The 15823-nt window shown below is 37.9% G+C and overlaps 1 protein-coding gene across 3 annotated transcripts in view; it reads left to right on the forward strand.

Annotated features, from left to right (window-relative positions):
• CERKL (ceramide kinase like) overlaps positions 1-15823 on the forward strand; it is a 52706-nt gene that overhangs the window by 13953 nt on the left and 22930 nt on the right. For 2 of the 3 annotated variants that reach the window (XM_042455362.1, XM_042455379.1), the window contains exons 2-3: positions 6111-6353; positions 12673-12804. In XM_042455362.1, coding sequence (XP_042311296.1) covers positions 6111-6353; positions 12673-12804 — 375 coding nt within the window. The remainder of the gene's footprint in view (positions 1-6110; positions 6354-12672; positions 12805-15823) is intronic. The other variant, XM_042455369.1, reaches the window with a different exon arrangement.

Raw genomic sequence — 15823 nt, forward strand, 5'->3', positions numbered from 1 at the left:
GAGAATAATAGGACAAGTTATTATGGTTGGCCTTGGATGAAGCCTGCAGAGTAATAATGAAGCTTACACACAGGATTAGCTGTACCCCTTATGCAGTTGACACAGATAATATAAGAACATGAGCAATTCTTTTTCCAACAGGTCAGAATAATCAAGTTTTGTGTTCTAGAGTGATTGGTTGTTGCATCAGTGCACTTTCATTTATGGAACATCATGTGTGCATCTATTATCAGAGATGCCACATTTAAAAATTACATTTTTGATCCATGAACTTACTATTCTCAGCCTGACTGACAAATCTGATTCACAGGTTGACACAATGATTACAAGCACCATGCAGGGAGGCACATGGCATGAAACAACATGGGGGGAAAGAGTACACAGTTTGAACTGGAACTCATGCTATTTAACATTTACATGAAACCGCTGGGAGAGATCATCCGGAGACATGGGGCGCGGGGTTATCAGTACGCTGATGACACCCAGATTATTTTCTCTATGTTTCCGACTGATGCAGTGACCGGGGATGGCGTCTCTCCTCTCGAGGTCTGTCTGGAGTCAGTAATGGACTGGATGAGGAAAAACCGACTCAAGCTGAATCCAGAGAAAACGGAGGTACTAGTGATAGGTTCCCCCGGTCCAGGAATGGCTGTGGTTCCACCTGTCCTAAACGGGGTCACGCTCCCTGCGAAGGACTCTGTGCGCAGTCTGGGAGTGCTTCTTGATTCGTCGCTTCATCTGACTGCTCAGGTGAATGCGACGGTCAAGAGCACCTGTTACCAGCTTCGGCTGATTCGCCAGCTGCGCCCATATCTGGACCGGAGGGACCTAGAAACTGTGGTACATGCTCTGGTAACCTCGAGATTGGACTTCTGCAATGCACTCTACATGGGGCAACCCTTATACCAAACTCGGAAGCTTCAAATGGTACAGAATATGGCAGCCCGGCTGGTCACTGGTGCGTCCAGGACCAGCCACATAACACCTGTACTTAAAGATCTTCACTGGCTGCCCGTTCGCTTCCGAGCTCAATATAAGGTGTTGGTTATCACCTATAAAGCCCTAAATGGCTTGGGCCCAGGATTCCTAAAGGACCGCCTCTCCCCATACAATCCGCCTCGCACCCTCAGAACGTCTGGGCAGCAATTGCTGAAGGTGCCTGGGGCCAAGCTTGCTTCTACGTCTAGAAGGGCCTTTTCTATAGCTGCCCCAGCCCTTTGGAACACGCTGCCCACTGAGCTCCGCTCATCTACCACCCTGGCCCAATTTAGGAAGGATCTTAAGACCTTCCTATTTAAGCAGGCATTCCCCGATTAAGATCCTGTGGGCCTCCCCTCCTCTTCCGTGGCCATGAGGATGGGCGACGGGGCTTTTATTCCTGTTTTTAGTTTTATGGTATTGTGCTTGATGTTTATTGTTTTTAATTGTATGTGTGTGCATTCGTTGCACTTTTGTAAGCCGCCCTGATCTTCCTGGAAGGGCGGGATAAAAATAAAGATTTTATTTTTTATTATTATTATTTTGTGGTCAGAATACTGTATGCACACTCAGTGTTTGCATGTAGTGTCCAATATGTTAGAAATACAAATTGTCTTGACTTTCGAGACTTACAATAACATAGACAAATTGAAGCCCAAGCCCAGTCACTAGACCCTGCTAAATTAATTGTGGAATGATAAGTCAACAGTTTATATAATTCCTGTTGTTTCACTGAGTTTACTCCAGTTGGGACTAGCTGTTAGATTTAGGTCTTAAAATATACACATAATACACAAAACTTTCATGATATATTCTAATGCATAGAAATAGTGACTGTTTAACAATGCCAACAAACAAACATTACTGTATTTATATACCGGTAGTCACAAAATACTGTCTATAAATATAACAGCCTTGGTCCCATATCACATTGCCTTAGCCTACAGCTCTATATGTTGCCCAGAAATTGGTTATGTAGGTTTTCCCAGTTCTCCAAAACAGAGGTTTGGCGTGCAAGCAGGGCCACGATAGGAAGGGGACATGGTTTCCTTCTCAGTTCTGCTAATGGAAGGAGTTCCATTAGTAGATGTCTCTACTATATTTAGGCCTCTAAGGTGGGAAGCAGACGGACGATAAAGAGCAGCCTTTGGACTGTGGTGACCACACACCTCACTTACAAAGCGGGCTGCTGCCACCGCAATCCCAAGCTGGCTGCTGCCAGGAGCCAGATTGTCTCTGCTCCTTTTTGGTCAGACTTTTAGCCCCTAGAGCAGCCTTGGCACAGCTTTTGACCACTTTGGGGGCATGGGTCATGTAAATGCCATGCCTCTAGAGCGTCCGGAAGCCACTTTATTTGGCCTGTGCATTTCAGGCCCAGGAATTGCAACTCAGATTCTGCAATAAACATTGTTAGTTATAGCAATTAAATTATTGTAGAATAACTTTAATATTATATTCTGTTATCTTTTAACTTAATGTTATCTACTATTATGACTTTGGATATATGTGCACATGCTTGTTTATTGATGGTTTCAGTATTGAGTGATAAGAGGTGTGTGTGGAACAGTGATCACAGATTGACACCACAAGAAGGACTTTCATATCTGCTGTTGCCACAAACAAAGTAGGGGTAGTTCATATACAGAACTTTGAGATGAAGAGTGATATATTGTAAATAGAGAGAATGAATGAATGAACATTGAATGATGAGCATGCATGTTTCAGTAAACTTTGAACCCACCTTTAATTCTTCCACTCTCAGTATTGTGTGACTTCAGAGTTTCCAAGCCTTAGATAATTCAATCATGCAGCTTTATGTACACCAGTATAAACTGCAAAATCATGTTCAGGGACAACACTTCCTTTATAGAGAAAATACTTTGCAGATGAAATTTGCATTGAACTATAATAACATCCCAAATCCACAAAATCGTGATATCTTTATTGGACTAACCAAAATTCACAAAATACATGTTGTATGGCTACCACTGGATATGTTGCATTGAACTGGAAGCAATAGACTTTTCTAACAGACTGCACAATATTCTTCAAAGTTGTGATTTCTTGCTGTGTGTATTTTGCTTCAGATTGAACACATCATATTGCTTTCAAATTTCTCTGGAAATTATTTGACTGGAGCATTGAACATATTTGATTTGTACAATGGGGCTCATTTTTAAGCATGTGTGTATAAGCTTCATCCTTAGAATAAATGGAAAAAAATGACAGTCTTAAAACCATTATACAGCTTAATATTAATAGATGTTTCTTTTTGCATATTTTTGAAAGGCATGTAGCTGGACTTCATTGTCACTTGCAACTGTTGTGATGCATGTTTGGGATATAGAAAAGAGTAATGTTTAAATCTGGAAACTGAAAAGCCTCAGAGTTTGTATGTGTTCTCATCTGCTCCTGGCAAAGTAATGTTCAGCTGGTGTGAGACAGACAGGGAAAGACTGGAATCATCCCCTTCCTCTGCAAACAAGTACTTGGCACTATCAAAACTAACAGTGCAAATAATTTTTGTTCAGTATGCATATGGGGTGCAAAGAGACCTCAGGTGGATATGCACTGTTGTTCTTCTGTACAAGACCATTTTGAATGGGCAGGAGCCAGTCCAGAAAAGCAATCATTCTTTGTTGAAAAAGGTACTACCGCCACTACTACTTATTACCACCACCACCACTACATTACCATCATCAAAACTCTGTTATCCTTTTTTTTAAATATAATAGTCACAGTGACCAAATCCATACAGTTATAAATCTAGTCTACTTAAGCTTAATTACAAATAACAAGATTGAATTATTTTGATGGGACAGGGAGTTGGAATGGAGGATGCATCCAAACAACCTTATGTTATTTGAATCCAGTCCTGCCACTATTATCTCATGCTCCTTAAATTGTGGGGAAGCTGTTCCCCTGTCCTTTTATCTAACATCTCTGGTGAACTAGCAGGCAAGAAGAGCCAGACAGCAGCAGTATCCTTAAAGCTTGGGACACAGCTGCTACCTGGCAGAGACTCCTTGGAACCAAAAAGAAAAGAGACCAAGGAGTGCCATGTTGGCTGAGATGCATAAGTGCAATCGTCCCTTACCAAACACACAGACAGACACAGACAGACACTTTAAATTAAGAGGGGGATTTGCATTACTGCTTAAAGCCTGTGGAGGAAAAACGAGAAACATTTACCTGATATTCATGTCCTCTGTGGCAAGTCACAGTGTAAGGAGTATTCAAAGATAATGTTTAGATACTAATTAGGGGAAATTCTCATTTGAAATCATTTTAGAAGGGTCCAGTTACTTAAGAAATCATCTACCTGATACCGAAGTGCTTAACACATGCTGGTAGAAATTATATCTTTATCTACATTTATTTTTCATGCTATTTTTGAAAAAGTGGACATGTGCAGAAACTGTGAGTACAATTAGCATCAAGCAGATAAATCCATCCCTAATCCTGTTTATGCTCCACATCAGGCAGATGTGCCAAAATTGATGTAGACAAGCTCTTGGCTTATAACAATATTTTTAAGAGCTATGGACTATTGTTTTAGTTAAGACCTTTCTTAATGGTGAGTGTTTGAAAAAGAAAAGAAAATCTAACTAGTGTAACCTACTTTATGAAGGTCCCTGCTCTCCTCTTATGGTGGTGGAACAACCTGGCAGGAGAGATTATCTTTATTCCTTGTAATTAAATTGACTTTAAAAAATACAATGGCAAGTGGGTGCCGAATTAAATAAATAGCACGATATCTAATGTATACTTAAATCCCTTGTAAGAACAGATGGTACCCTGTATCCTTCCAGGTAATATGAGAAGAGAGTTAATGTTTTGAAACAGCTAGCAATAATCAGTATGATACTAATGAATGGACGGTTCTTGAGTGGAGGAAAATCTGTAGTGTAATATATGTTATCAAGAAAATTTAAATTATCTGAAGATTTTAAATACAGGAAATATAATATTTGTGGGTTTTTTAATATAGTGAGAAAATGTTGAAATTCCTTAGGTTCACAGAATAGAAAGTTTAAGAATCAAAACTTCATTTCAAAAACTATTACCTGTACTGCTAAATACCCATTAAGGTAGAAATGAGTGTTTTGAAAACTTTTTAAAACAGCACTATCATTTCCTTGATATGCAGGCAAAAGGATCCAAAACTATCAATGCAATTTCTTTATCTTAAGTTAAATTTGTTAGCATGTACAGTACTTGTAACATACTATCCAAATGAAACTTATTTTTTTTTTTTTTTGCTTCAATACCAGCCTGGTATCATGGTTTGAGTGTTGGACTAAGACTGAGGAGACCAGGGTTCAAATCTCGACTCAGCCATGGAAACCTGCTGCATGACCTTGGGTGAATCACACTCTCTCAGCCTCAGAGGAAGGCAAAAACAAACCCTATCTGAACAAATCTTGCCAAGAAAACTATTAGAGGTTCACCTTAGGGTCACTGTAAATTGGAAAAGATTTGGGAGGCACACAACAACAACAACAAACCAGCAAACCTGAATACCCTGTCATCTTATTTTGAATTGAGACCATAACATCCAAGCAAGAAACAGATGAGAAAAATATGTTTATTTGGTTGACTTGTCTTTTATCTTATTCTGTATAAGCAACATGTAACCATAGATATTCTCACAAATCCCTTGGTTTTGTTGGCCTTGGGCCCTTGGCTGTAACACCTCACCAGCTGCAAGGCCAATCTTGAATGGCTGAAAAGACATGCACGCTGTTTTAGTCAGAAGCAGGTAGCTTACTTGATTTACATTTAGCAAGAGTACCCTAGATTTAGCAAGGTAGTGGTAACTTTAGAGATAGATTCAATTAGAGAAACATGGAACATAATCCTCCAACATTTTGGAGATAAAAAACTGGAACATGTCTGGCAAAAGCAATGTCTGAGTGTGATAAAGATGGCAAAATTGATCAACAAGGGAGAAAACAAGTTAGGAGGTGCTGCATCATATTGCTTTTGCCTGGCCTCATACAGGGAAGGGGAAGATTCTGTCCCATCATGTCTCTACTTCCCTTCTCAGTTAATTGACTGCAAACTGTGAATGAATATCTTGTATATGTACTCTTTATTGAATGTTTACATTTTACCTGGTCTTTGGACAGGTGATTCCAGGATGGGCTTGCAACAGAAGGAGGAATATGTTGAAATGAAAGATGTATTTTCCATAAAACTGAAACGTCGTCGCTTTGTTGGACAGCAAAAAGGTGGCTTATTATTAGGCATTGCCATTTTTGTGTGCTTAAAAAAAGAGGGCAACAAACTTAAAGATTCCATGATCACTCTAAATAACTTAAGTGAAGACCATTGTCATTTGTGGTTTCGATGTTTGAAAGAAATTCTGAATGGTAAGTACTCTTCAGAAATACTTTTGTTCTATGTTTTCTAAAAGTCATTATGTTTTAATAATTGTTGCAAGAAGCTAACTGTGCTAACAATACCCATTGATCTGGCCTTATTTCTTGATAAGTGTAGTCCAGATTTCATTTTCACCCCTGCCACCAGAGGTCAGCAGGGAAGGGCTAATGGGAGGGGAGGGTTCAGTTTGCTGCTGTATGACAGGCAGATTCTGATTGTGTTCTTAATATTACTTACCACAAGTCGGGGTTTTTTCTTTTGTCTAAACCAAGCCTAAATATCACCTGTGACAGCGTAATAAACTAACTCAGGTAGTTCCTTTTTGTAGTTTAACATGTTAGCAAGTTATTAGATTCTCTGGCAGCATTCCACTCTTCTTTACAGGCACATCTTGTACAAATTAACTGTATACAGTTTGTATTAGTGTCAGCTATCAGTTGAGGCTATAAAATGCTTTTCTGGAAGTACTGGAAATGTGACACAAATCAAGGTCATGTACTACTATTTCTCATTATAAGCAGTGATGTTTTGTCATGAGCTTGTCTCTTCAGGCAAACTAGATTGCTGAAGGAAGGGTAAAGTGATATGCAAGTAGTCTTCCATTGCCTTGTAAACATTTATTCCATGCTATCTGTGGTGATATTGTTTATAATGGAACAAGGTTAGGATTTTGGAGTCACAAATCTGCATGGACCTAATTTTCTTGATTTATTTAAATATTTATATTCCACTGTCAAATGATCTCAGGGTGGCTTAGAATACCATCAGTTTAAAATGATAAGGATTAGTAATAATTTAAAAAGATTAAAATATCTTAAATGGTCTATCAGTTAAAAAGCAGACAATTTAAAACTGGTTAAAACCATTTTAAATCATGTAACCATAGGACAAGTACAGCCTGGATAAAATCAGCTAGGCCTGGAGGCGTTAATTAAAATCCAGGTTTTGTCCCAATGGGACCACCAAAGGGAGTGTATTCCACAACTGGGATGCCATCTCTGAGAAGGCTCTCTCCCATGTTCTCCCACAATGTATTTCCCCAGTTGTGGGGCACAGAGAAGGACCCCTCTAATAGATCTCAATTCTTGGGCATGCATATATACATAAAGAAGCACTCCCTCAACTACCGAGGTCCCAAGCCATTTAGTGCTTTAACTGTTAAGAGTAACAGCTTGGAATCAGGTAAATACTAAATAGGTAGAGAAATGAAGACAACCATGTTGATCCACAAGAAGAAAGAAAAATATAAAATCCACAGGAAAACAATAAATTTATCAGGATCAACTGTGATTCCATAGAAATGAATGAGCTTTTGATTTCTCCAGGACTGTTCATTAACCTAAATGGCAAAATAATAATGGAAATCTAAAAAGTTTGGCTAGATGTTGTAAGCCATTGTGGTCTGTGATTAAATTTTATCGAAAGAGGAATGTGTCAAAATATTGGAAAGGTTGGTGTTGGGGGCATTGGTGGGGAACTGGAAAAATATGTTTGTCTTGTATGTATGTACTGGATGAGTTACACACACTCAGCCTCAGAGGATGGCAATGGCAAGCCCTCCAAAAGAAACATTCTGTGAAAACCGTATGATGTTTGCCTTAGAGTTTTCATAAGTCAGAAATGACTTGAAGGTATACAACAACAACAACAAATACATACCAGTACATGCAAAGATCAGGAAGTTCATGGGTTTATGATTGTCATTATGTTTTTAGTGTTTCCCATTGAGCAGTGTAATTCAAGAAATCTAACTGTATATGACATATATGCTCTGTAAGACAGCTCACAATTCTGAAAAACAAAGATTTGCTTTTCATAGTAGTTTAAATCTAAGATCAGAACTTTCTTCTTCCTCTTCCTCCCCTCCTCATCCTGTTTCTCTTCCGTCATTCCTATTTCTCTAGTCATATTGACTATGCATCCACTCTTTGCCCTCTCATTTTCATACATTGAGATTATCCTTCCCAGTGCGAATCTCTGCATCATAAGGCAACATACCACATATTTCCTTTTCCAGCACCTCTTTCGTTTCTGTTCTGTTCTATGCTGACCGTCCTACTTATATGCATGAAGTACTTCAACAAGGACGGTAGGGGAGGTGGCCAAGGGCAGTGAGGGTGGTGGGGGGGATGGACGGGCTGAATGTAGCAAATGAAAATGTTGATCTCATATATCATTCCCTGGAAAATGCTTCCTATATACATGAACAAGCCAAATGCAAATTTAGTTCCATTTCAAAGAGGAGATGATGATGATGATGATGATGATGATGATGATGATGATGATGATGGAAGGGGAGAAGCAATATTGTTGAATATCACTCTTTTGAAGTCTGCTTCAAAACCTTTCCTAAAAGTTATAATAAACAGGATAAATTTTTGGGGGGTGGGGAAGACACAACAGTGTCTGATATGATTTTTTAAAATTATCATTCTCTGCACAACTCTTTTATACTGGAAAGTCTTCCTTTAAAGATATATCTTAATGAATATAATTTTTGCATATGTCCCAAGAGTGATACAGCACAAGGGCAAAAAGAAAATCTTTAGAGACATTCAGAGAGAAGTTTGATTAACTGATGTCTGTTTTAAGGGAAGAAGAATTAACTTATCAAAGAAGGTCACTTTGAACTTGATTTGTATTATTAAGCTTTAATGTTGATTGTGATGTTCTTCAGTAATCTGATATTCAGGTTTAAAACACTCTTAGGAAAGGAAATACTCAGCCTTTATAGTTCACTGAAGTTTTAGTCAAATGAATACTGTATAGTGGAAATCTGTTGGATTTATGAAATATTAATAAAAAAGAAATATTAATAGAAGAGATCTAAATCAGAAGAGGTTTTTTTTCTAACACAGCAACATTTTTCATTGTCAATCTATGATAATCTTAGATTAGTTTTAAACTGAAACTATAGAATTTGGCATGATGTTTGCATTTTTAGGCCTGAAGTTTGATTTGTCTTTATAATAAGCAACATATAGCTATGCTTTCAGAATAAAAGACAAAATGGTTATTTATAGAACACATTTATAGATGTGTTCTCAAATCTCCTTTATGACATGCCTCCCACACCAAGTTTTAATGTGCATGTCTAAAGCTTCATGCGTGAAAGTTTAATTATCCCATTAATGTTATACATTAACAGTGTAATATCAACAGTGGTATATCTCTAGTTAGCATGAAAGATGTTTATTCACATCATTACTTCTGTCTCTATGTAGCACTTTTCTTATTGCTTGTTGTATAAAATATTAATAATGTATATGACAGTGACATCATTTCACCTCTTAACTTTTGTAAACATAAGCCTGCTGCCATAAAACTAAATACTGAAAACAGCACAGATGTGTGTCTGAGGGTAGCGTCGCTGTCGCCCTATGAGCCTTTGTTTTCAGAACACCCTGATTAACCTCTACCTTTCATGGTTCATTGATTCACTGATAGATCAAGTTTAAACTAGTGCATATTAGCACATTTGTTACTAACAGGGGAACAGTTGGCTTTTCTCTTTTAAAGTGTTTTTTCAGCTTCTGTAAGAAACCACAGTAAGCAATTGAATAGAAGGTAGGTCCTGAAGAAGCCAAAGGCTGTAGCTTTTATGATAGTGAGAGATGAAACTTAAAATTAAATCAATTATAAAAGCTTTGTTATGAGACACCTAAATCATATATTGGGGCAGTAAGAGGGGAAATGGGGTAGATAAAATAGCACCAAAGCATATCCAGGTATCCATGGAAACTCTACTATTTGATTTGTGCTAGAAAATATTGAGGATTTCATTGATACTTCTGCAAGCCATTTTGCTGGCACCCTAGTTTTAGTATAGCAGTGGAAGTTAACAATGAAGTTCTGGTTCAGGGTTGAATTTACACAGACTAAATGATGCGTCCTTACCTCGCTCCCAGTCTTGTTGTAACACACCACATTCCTCTCCTTCCAATGTGAAAACACTTACTTTAAAACCAGAGGATTTTAAGGTGATTTTCTTTAAAAATCCATTTTACATTGCTGTTTTGGGGAAGAACTGGATTTTTTAAAAACATGTGGTTTGACCCACAAATTAGAATTATGGTGGATTTGGAATGGGTACTGGGGATGCGGGAGGGGTGGGGTCAGGTCAATGGATGGCCACCTAGGTCAGGTGGTCACTCAGGTCTGCACAGATGGGTAGCTCCCTCTCTTCTGACGGCATTCGGAAAAGGTGGTGTTTTTTTTTAATTTGGTGTTTGTATGTGAATCTTCGCATGCATACCCTGGCCCATATTCACAGGGGAGCATTTCACCTCCACCTTCTCTAACAGCTTCACTTTATAGAACTGCAGGTGGACAATCAGAAAGAAGGGGGGGGGGGGAAGCAAATGCAAATGCCAAAATGCACATGTGTTGTGGGAATAACAGCTGCTGTGGTTATGTGACCAGACATAAACCAATATGGTGAAAATGTGCACACAGTAGAAACACTCCTTGCACTGATATGGCTACATAATGGGGTGTCCCATGTGGCTTTCTAAACTGATATCATTTTGGATTAAAACAGGTGTGTATGGCAATAAAGGGGTCAAGCTGGGCCAGGCATAGTATGCAGTGGAGCTCAGATATAGCTGTTGTGTAGATTCAGTCGAGGTATATCAGGTGTAGCAGTGTAGCAGTTCCAAAAATCATGTGTCCCCTCAACTCTACACTTATAAATACTATGGGGTTGTTCCCGACTCCCACATTGAGTGCTGCACCAAAAACTTAAACCCGTCCTGAACCCGTCACATCCCTATGTGGTTTATGATGGCAATTTGAGTTCTTCTCTACTTGTTTCTTTCCATCTTGGAGTTCAGCAGTGTACCTACTCTGGAACTGAGCAACACTCCAGATATAAATTTTAAAGCACCTAGTAATGTTTTTCTACTTGGTAGGAAGGTTGATACTGCCAGTATACATCAGTTTATCAGTAAATTAAGACAACAGAGTGCTTTCTTCCATTATTTCAGTTCCCCTCATTCTCCATTTGGGCTGAAAGCAATAGAAAGAACTATGAAATAATTTGGTTTCTTTTTTTAAAAAAAGAATTTACATATAGCTTTTGAGATGAAAAATAAAGAGAGAGTCAACATTTGTGCTTAAAAGATTACTAGTATCTGTTTTCTTTGTTGGTTTCTACCAGAACTTATAGTTAACACAATCAGCACAAATTTATCATCACCAAAGGGTAAAGAATATGATGTATATAAAGATTAGTATACAACATTGTTGTGCAAATAGATAAAACTTGATCCTAAGACTAGGCATGGCTATCAAATGAACTCTGGTTTCCAGTTCAATGTATTTTTTAAAACCCTACAGAGAAAAGTTCAGAAATGATCACTTGCTACTAAAATGAAATGAACATAAAAATATCAGCAAAGAGTTTTCATATTTTGTTGGTGTGGTGGGGTAGGAGAAATATTAAAAATGGGGGAGATGTAGAAAGAAAAGAAAAGGTACTTTATATAGAGTGTGTATATAGTAAATAGTAAATTTACAATAGGACAATTATATATTTACTATATAGTAAATAGTGCAACTTGAGGGCTGAAACAAATTACACTTTAGCTCTCTACTGTGATACAAACATGGCAAGCACAGACATTGATTATTTAGAGATAAAAAAATGAGTAATTTATTTATTTGTTTTCCCTGTAAATAAAAACAGTAAAGCAGTTGCACATTTGGGCTGAAATGTGCATTAAATATTGCAAGTTTGGGATTTTATTTCTCTCCCCTTCATGCCCTGTTTCTTGATCTCTTAATCAAGGCCAGATTTCTTTTGCACCTGCTGCTTCCGTGTGGCATGATACATAATCTGCAAATCCTGAAAATTGTAGTATCAAATCTCTGCACCAACTGTGAAGGAGTACTATTATTAAATCCTTGCTGAGGGGCATTTCCTCTGAAATTCTCAGGAGAATAGTCTCTTCTCTCCTTATCAGCCTCCCTCTTTGGGATTTGAACCATGACCTAAAACCTCTTTCGTTTTAGAAGTCACATAATGCTCTTGATGATGGTGACTGACTCATTTGTACCATTTATTCTTAGCTCAAGACTCGCAAGCGCTGGTAGTTTCAGGGTCAGTGTTCTACTTGTGACAGGATTACGTAGGTGGTGGATATAAGTACTGAGCATGTTCTTGTGAAAAAGAGTCTATAAACAACCTAAAGTTGTCTGCGTGTATTAAAATTATATAGCCTCTTACTTGTTTCCAGGCTGTACTGTATGTTAAATTTGGTTAAATAAGTATAAAATCCTGATGTGATGTGTGTGTGATTTTTCTTTTAGGTTTTCCAAATAGGCCAAAGTCATTAAAAGTGTTTGTCAATCCTAGTAGTCATAGGAAAGAGGCTACTTGCATTTATTATGAGCAAGTTGCACCGCTCTTTAAGCTTGCTGACATCAGAACTGACGTGACAGGTAAGATGCTTTGCAGAAATTGATTTAATCCATTTTTGAAGGTGGCGTTAAAGTAACCAAGACACTGCTTCAGCAACATCTTTTTGAAGTAATGAGTACATTTAGAGAATTCTCTTTCTGATTAATGAAGATTATTTTATGAGTGTCCAAAGATTTTAATTCAATCTTTTCTTTTATTCTTGCCTTTTAAAAATAGCTTTCACCAGTCTGCTAATTAATTATTTTAGCAGTTATTAAAAATTAAACATTAGTAGAACGTGCGATCCTGTAATGTTGCAATCAGGATGTCTACTAAGGAATAAAGATGTAATTCTTTATACACTTATTCCCAGATAAGTGTGTACGGGATTTCAGCCTTATTCCCTGTTGTTGTTGTTGTTGTGATTTCTGACCTGTTTTTTCCTCCAAATTGGGACTCAGTGTTGTTTACAAGGATTAAAAAAAATGTTAATCTACAAAATACAAAAGCTAAAAAACATAATTAAACAATCAGAAAAAATAAAACCAGGATAAAACTTATATGATTACAACACACATGCACACACACACACACCCCAGCACAACAATTAGCAATATGTAGCACATTGTGTAAGATGGGTCTTATATCATCATTATTCCTTAGAAGACAAGCTGACAGCAGCATTACGTACATGTTTTTGAGTAGATACACACAGGATTGTGGTGCAGCTCAAATAGACTTTAGTGGGACTTTATCTGTGAATGAACTTGGAGAGTACTGGGCAGTTAGGGCTAAGTATAGGGGGGAAAAAATCTTGTCTCTGTCCTGGTATAGGATGGGATCTCCCTTTTCTTCTGTTTGCAGTACAGATTGTCTCTGTCAGGTCTGACAGACCAAATCATGTTTGAGAGTGAGTACTAGTGCTACGGGGTCCTTTCCCTGATCCAACAGGTGAAAGTGCTTTCAGAGTTGATAAACTGTGAGGTGATGTGCTGACTATTGTAGTTTTAGAAAACAGATACACAGGAGGGCAAGGCTATTCCACATTTCAGGAGAAATCTAGAAAGGTTTGCATGAATTAAGAATTTTCACTGAAGAATCATTGGAACTGTTTATCATTTCATTTATTTATTTTAATGCCCCAGCCATATTTTGATTCTGGCCCTAGTTTTGTTTGCCTTTAAAATAGCTTCATTAGAAATGTTTGGAAACAGCACTGATTTTTAACTAGTGATTTAAATCACATTTCAGTTATTCTGACTTCTTATATTTTTTATCAAGCAAATTTTTAAGTAATTTAACAAAGAAAGATTCCATGGGAACTAGCACTGGTGTAACTCCTAGTTAAAGTGAATTTGCTATATTATTATTTTTAAATGCGGATAAAGTTAAATCCATGTAATAATGTCTGTAACATCTTGCAGACAGCATACTGCTACGTTTGTTACCTAACACTCCTCCTAGAGGTTATTTTGGCAAATGACATGTACTTCACTTATGTTAAAGATACTTTCATTAATCCAAACAATCCTTTTTAATAAAGTAGTCAAATCACCCGGTGAAGAACACATATGCATTTCTAAAGTATATAGTTAATTCTTAATATTAAAAAAAGCATAGGTAACATACAGAGCAATAGACCAATAAAAATATGATAGTTTAAAATAGCAACTGCTCCTCTGAGTGTTTTTAAGGCAGAATATGTGTGCATGTGTTTTTATATTCCTAGACTGGAATTCAAGGCACTTCACAACAACATTAAAAGAGTTGCAGTTAAAAACAGGTAAAAATAAAAACAAAAAAAAATAACACTAACACAATTAAGGAATTAAAGCTTTTAAATAGTTTTCAAATAAAAGGTCCCTAAAACATTTTTTTTTAAAAAGGTTCCAAACCAGGTTGTTTTTTAATATTAATTTTTTATTCCATTTTATGCTAATCTGATGAACAGTAAACAATGACACTGCATTTCAAATAAAAGAAAACAAAATTGAGCTAAACTAAACTAAATAAGAAAGGCAGAAACAACCAAAAAAACACATAAGACAAAAAATACAACAAATTAAAACATTGTGCTGGTACTTCTCTATATCTCTGACCTCATCTGTACTGCAGAAATAATGCAGTTTGACACTGCTTTAATTGCCATGGCTCAATACTGTGGAATTCTGTGAATTGTAGTTTTATGAGTTATTTAGCCTCTGTCAGAATGCTTTGGTGCCACCACAAACTACAGATCCCAAAATTCCATGCATTGAAGCATGGTAGTTAGAGCAGTGTCATACTGCATTACAGTGAGTCCTTGCTATCTGCTGGAGTTTGGTTCCAGGGCTTGCCATGGATAACAAAATCTGTGGATGCTCAAGTCCCATTAAATACAATGGCATAGTAAAATGGTGTCTCTTATCTAAAATAGAAAATTAAGGTTTGCTATTTAGAAATTATACTTTCTAAAGAAATATTTTCAAGCTGTGGATGCTTGAATCCATGGATAAAAAAATCTGTGGATAAGGAAGGCTGACTGTATTTCTGCTGCCAATGTCACATCTGTGTCAAATACCGTATATACTCAACTATAAGTCGAGAAATTTTTGCCCCCAAATGGTCCCCAAAATCCTGGGGTACACGTATACAAGGGTCAGTGGGGTCCACCGACCAAGCACCCAGCTGGGGCGATGCTGAGAAGGGCGCACGTTCGCCCTGCAGCCGTCTCTCCATCCGGGCTCCCTTCTGCGAAGGGAAGCCGGCCAGAGAGAAGGCTGGGAAGGGCGCGCGTGCATCCCTCGCAGGCTTCTCGCCAGCTGGTCTCCCTCCTCATGAGGAGGCCTCATGAGAAGGCAGCCTGACTAGAGAGAAGCCTGGGAAGGATGTCCCTCGCAGGCTTCTTTCCAGCTGGGCTCCCTCCTTCTAAGAAGACAGCTCGGCTGGAGAGACGCTGATCATCCCAGAGCCTCTCCCCAGCTGGGCTGCCCTCTTAAGACTGACCCTCGACTTATCCACTGGTCATATAAAAATCCACATTTCTGCTCCCAAAAGTTGACCTCGACTTATACATGAGGT

Source organism: Sceloporus undulatus, chromosome 1 (assembly GCF_019175285.1).
Source record: "Sceloporus undulatus isolate JIND9_A2432 ecotype Alabama chromosome 1, SceUnd_v1.1, whole genome shotgun sequence".
NCBI lineage: Eukaryota > Metazoa > Chordata > Lepidosauria > Squamata > Phrynosomatidae > Sceloporus > Sceloporus undulatus.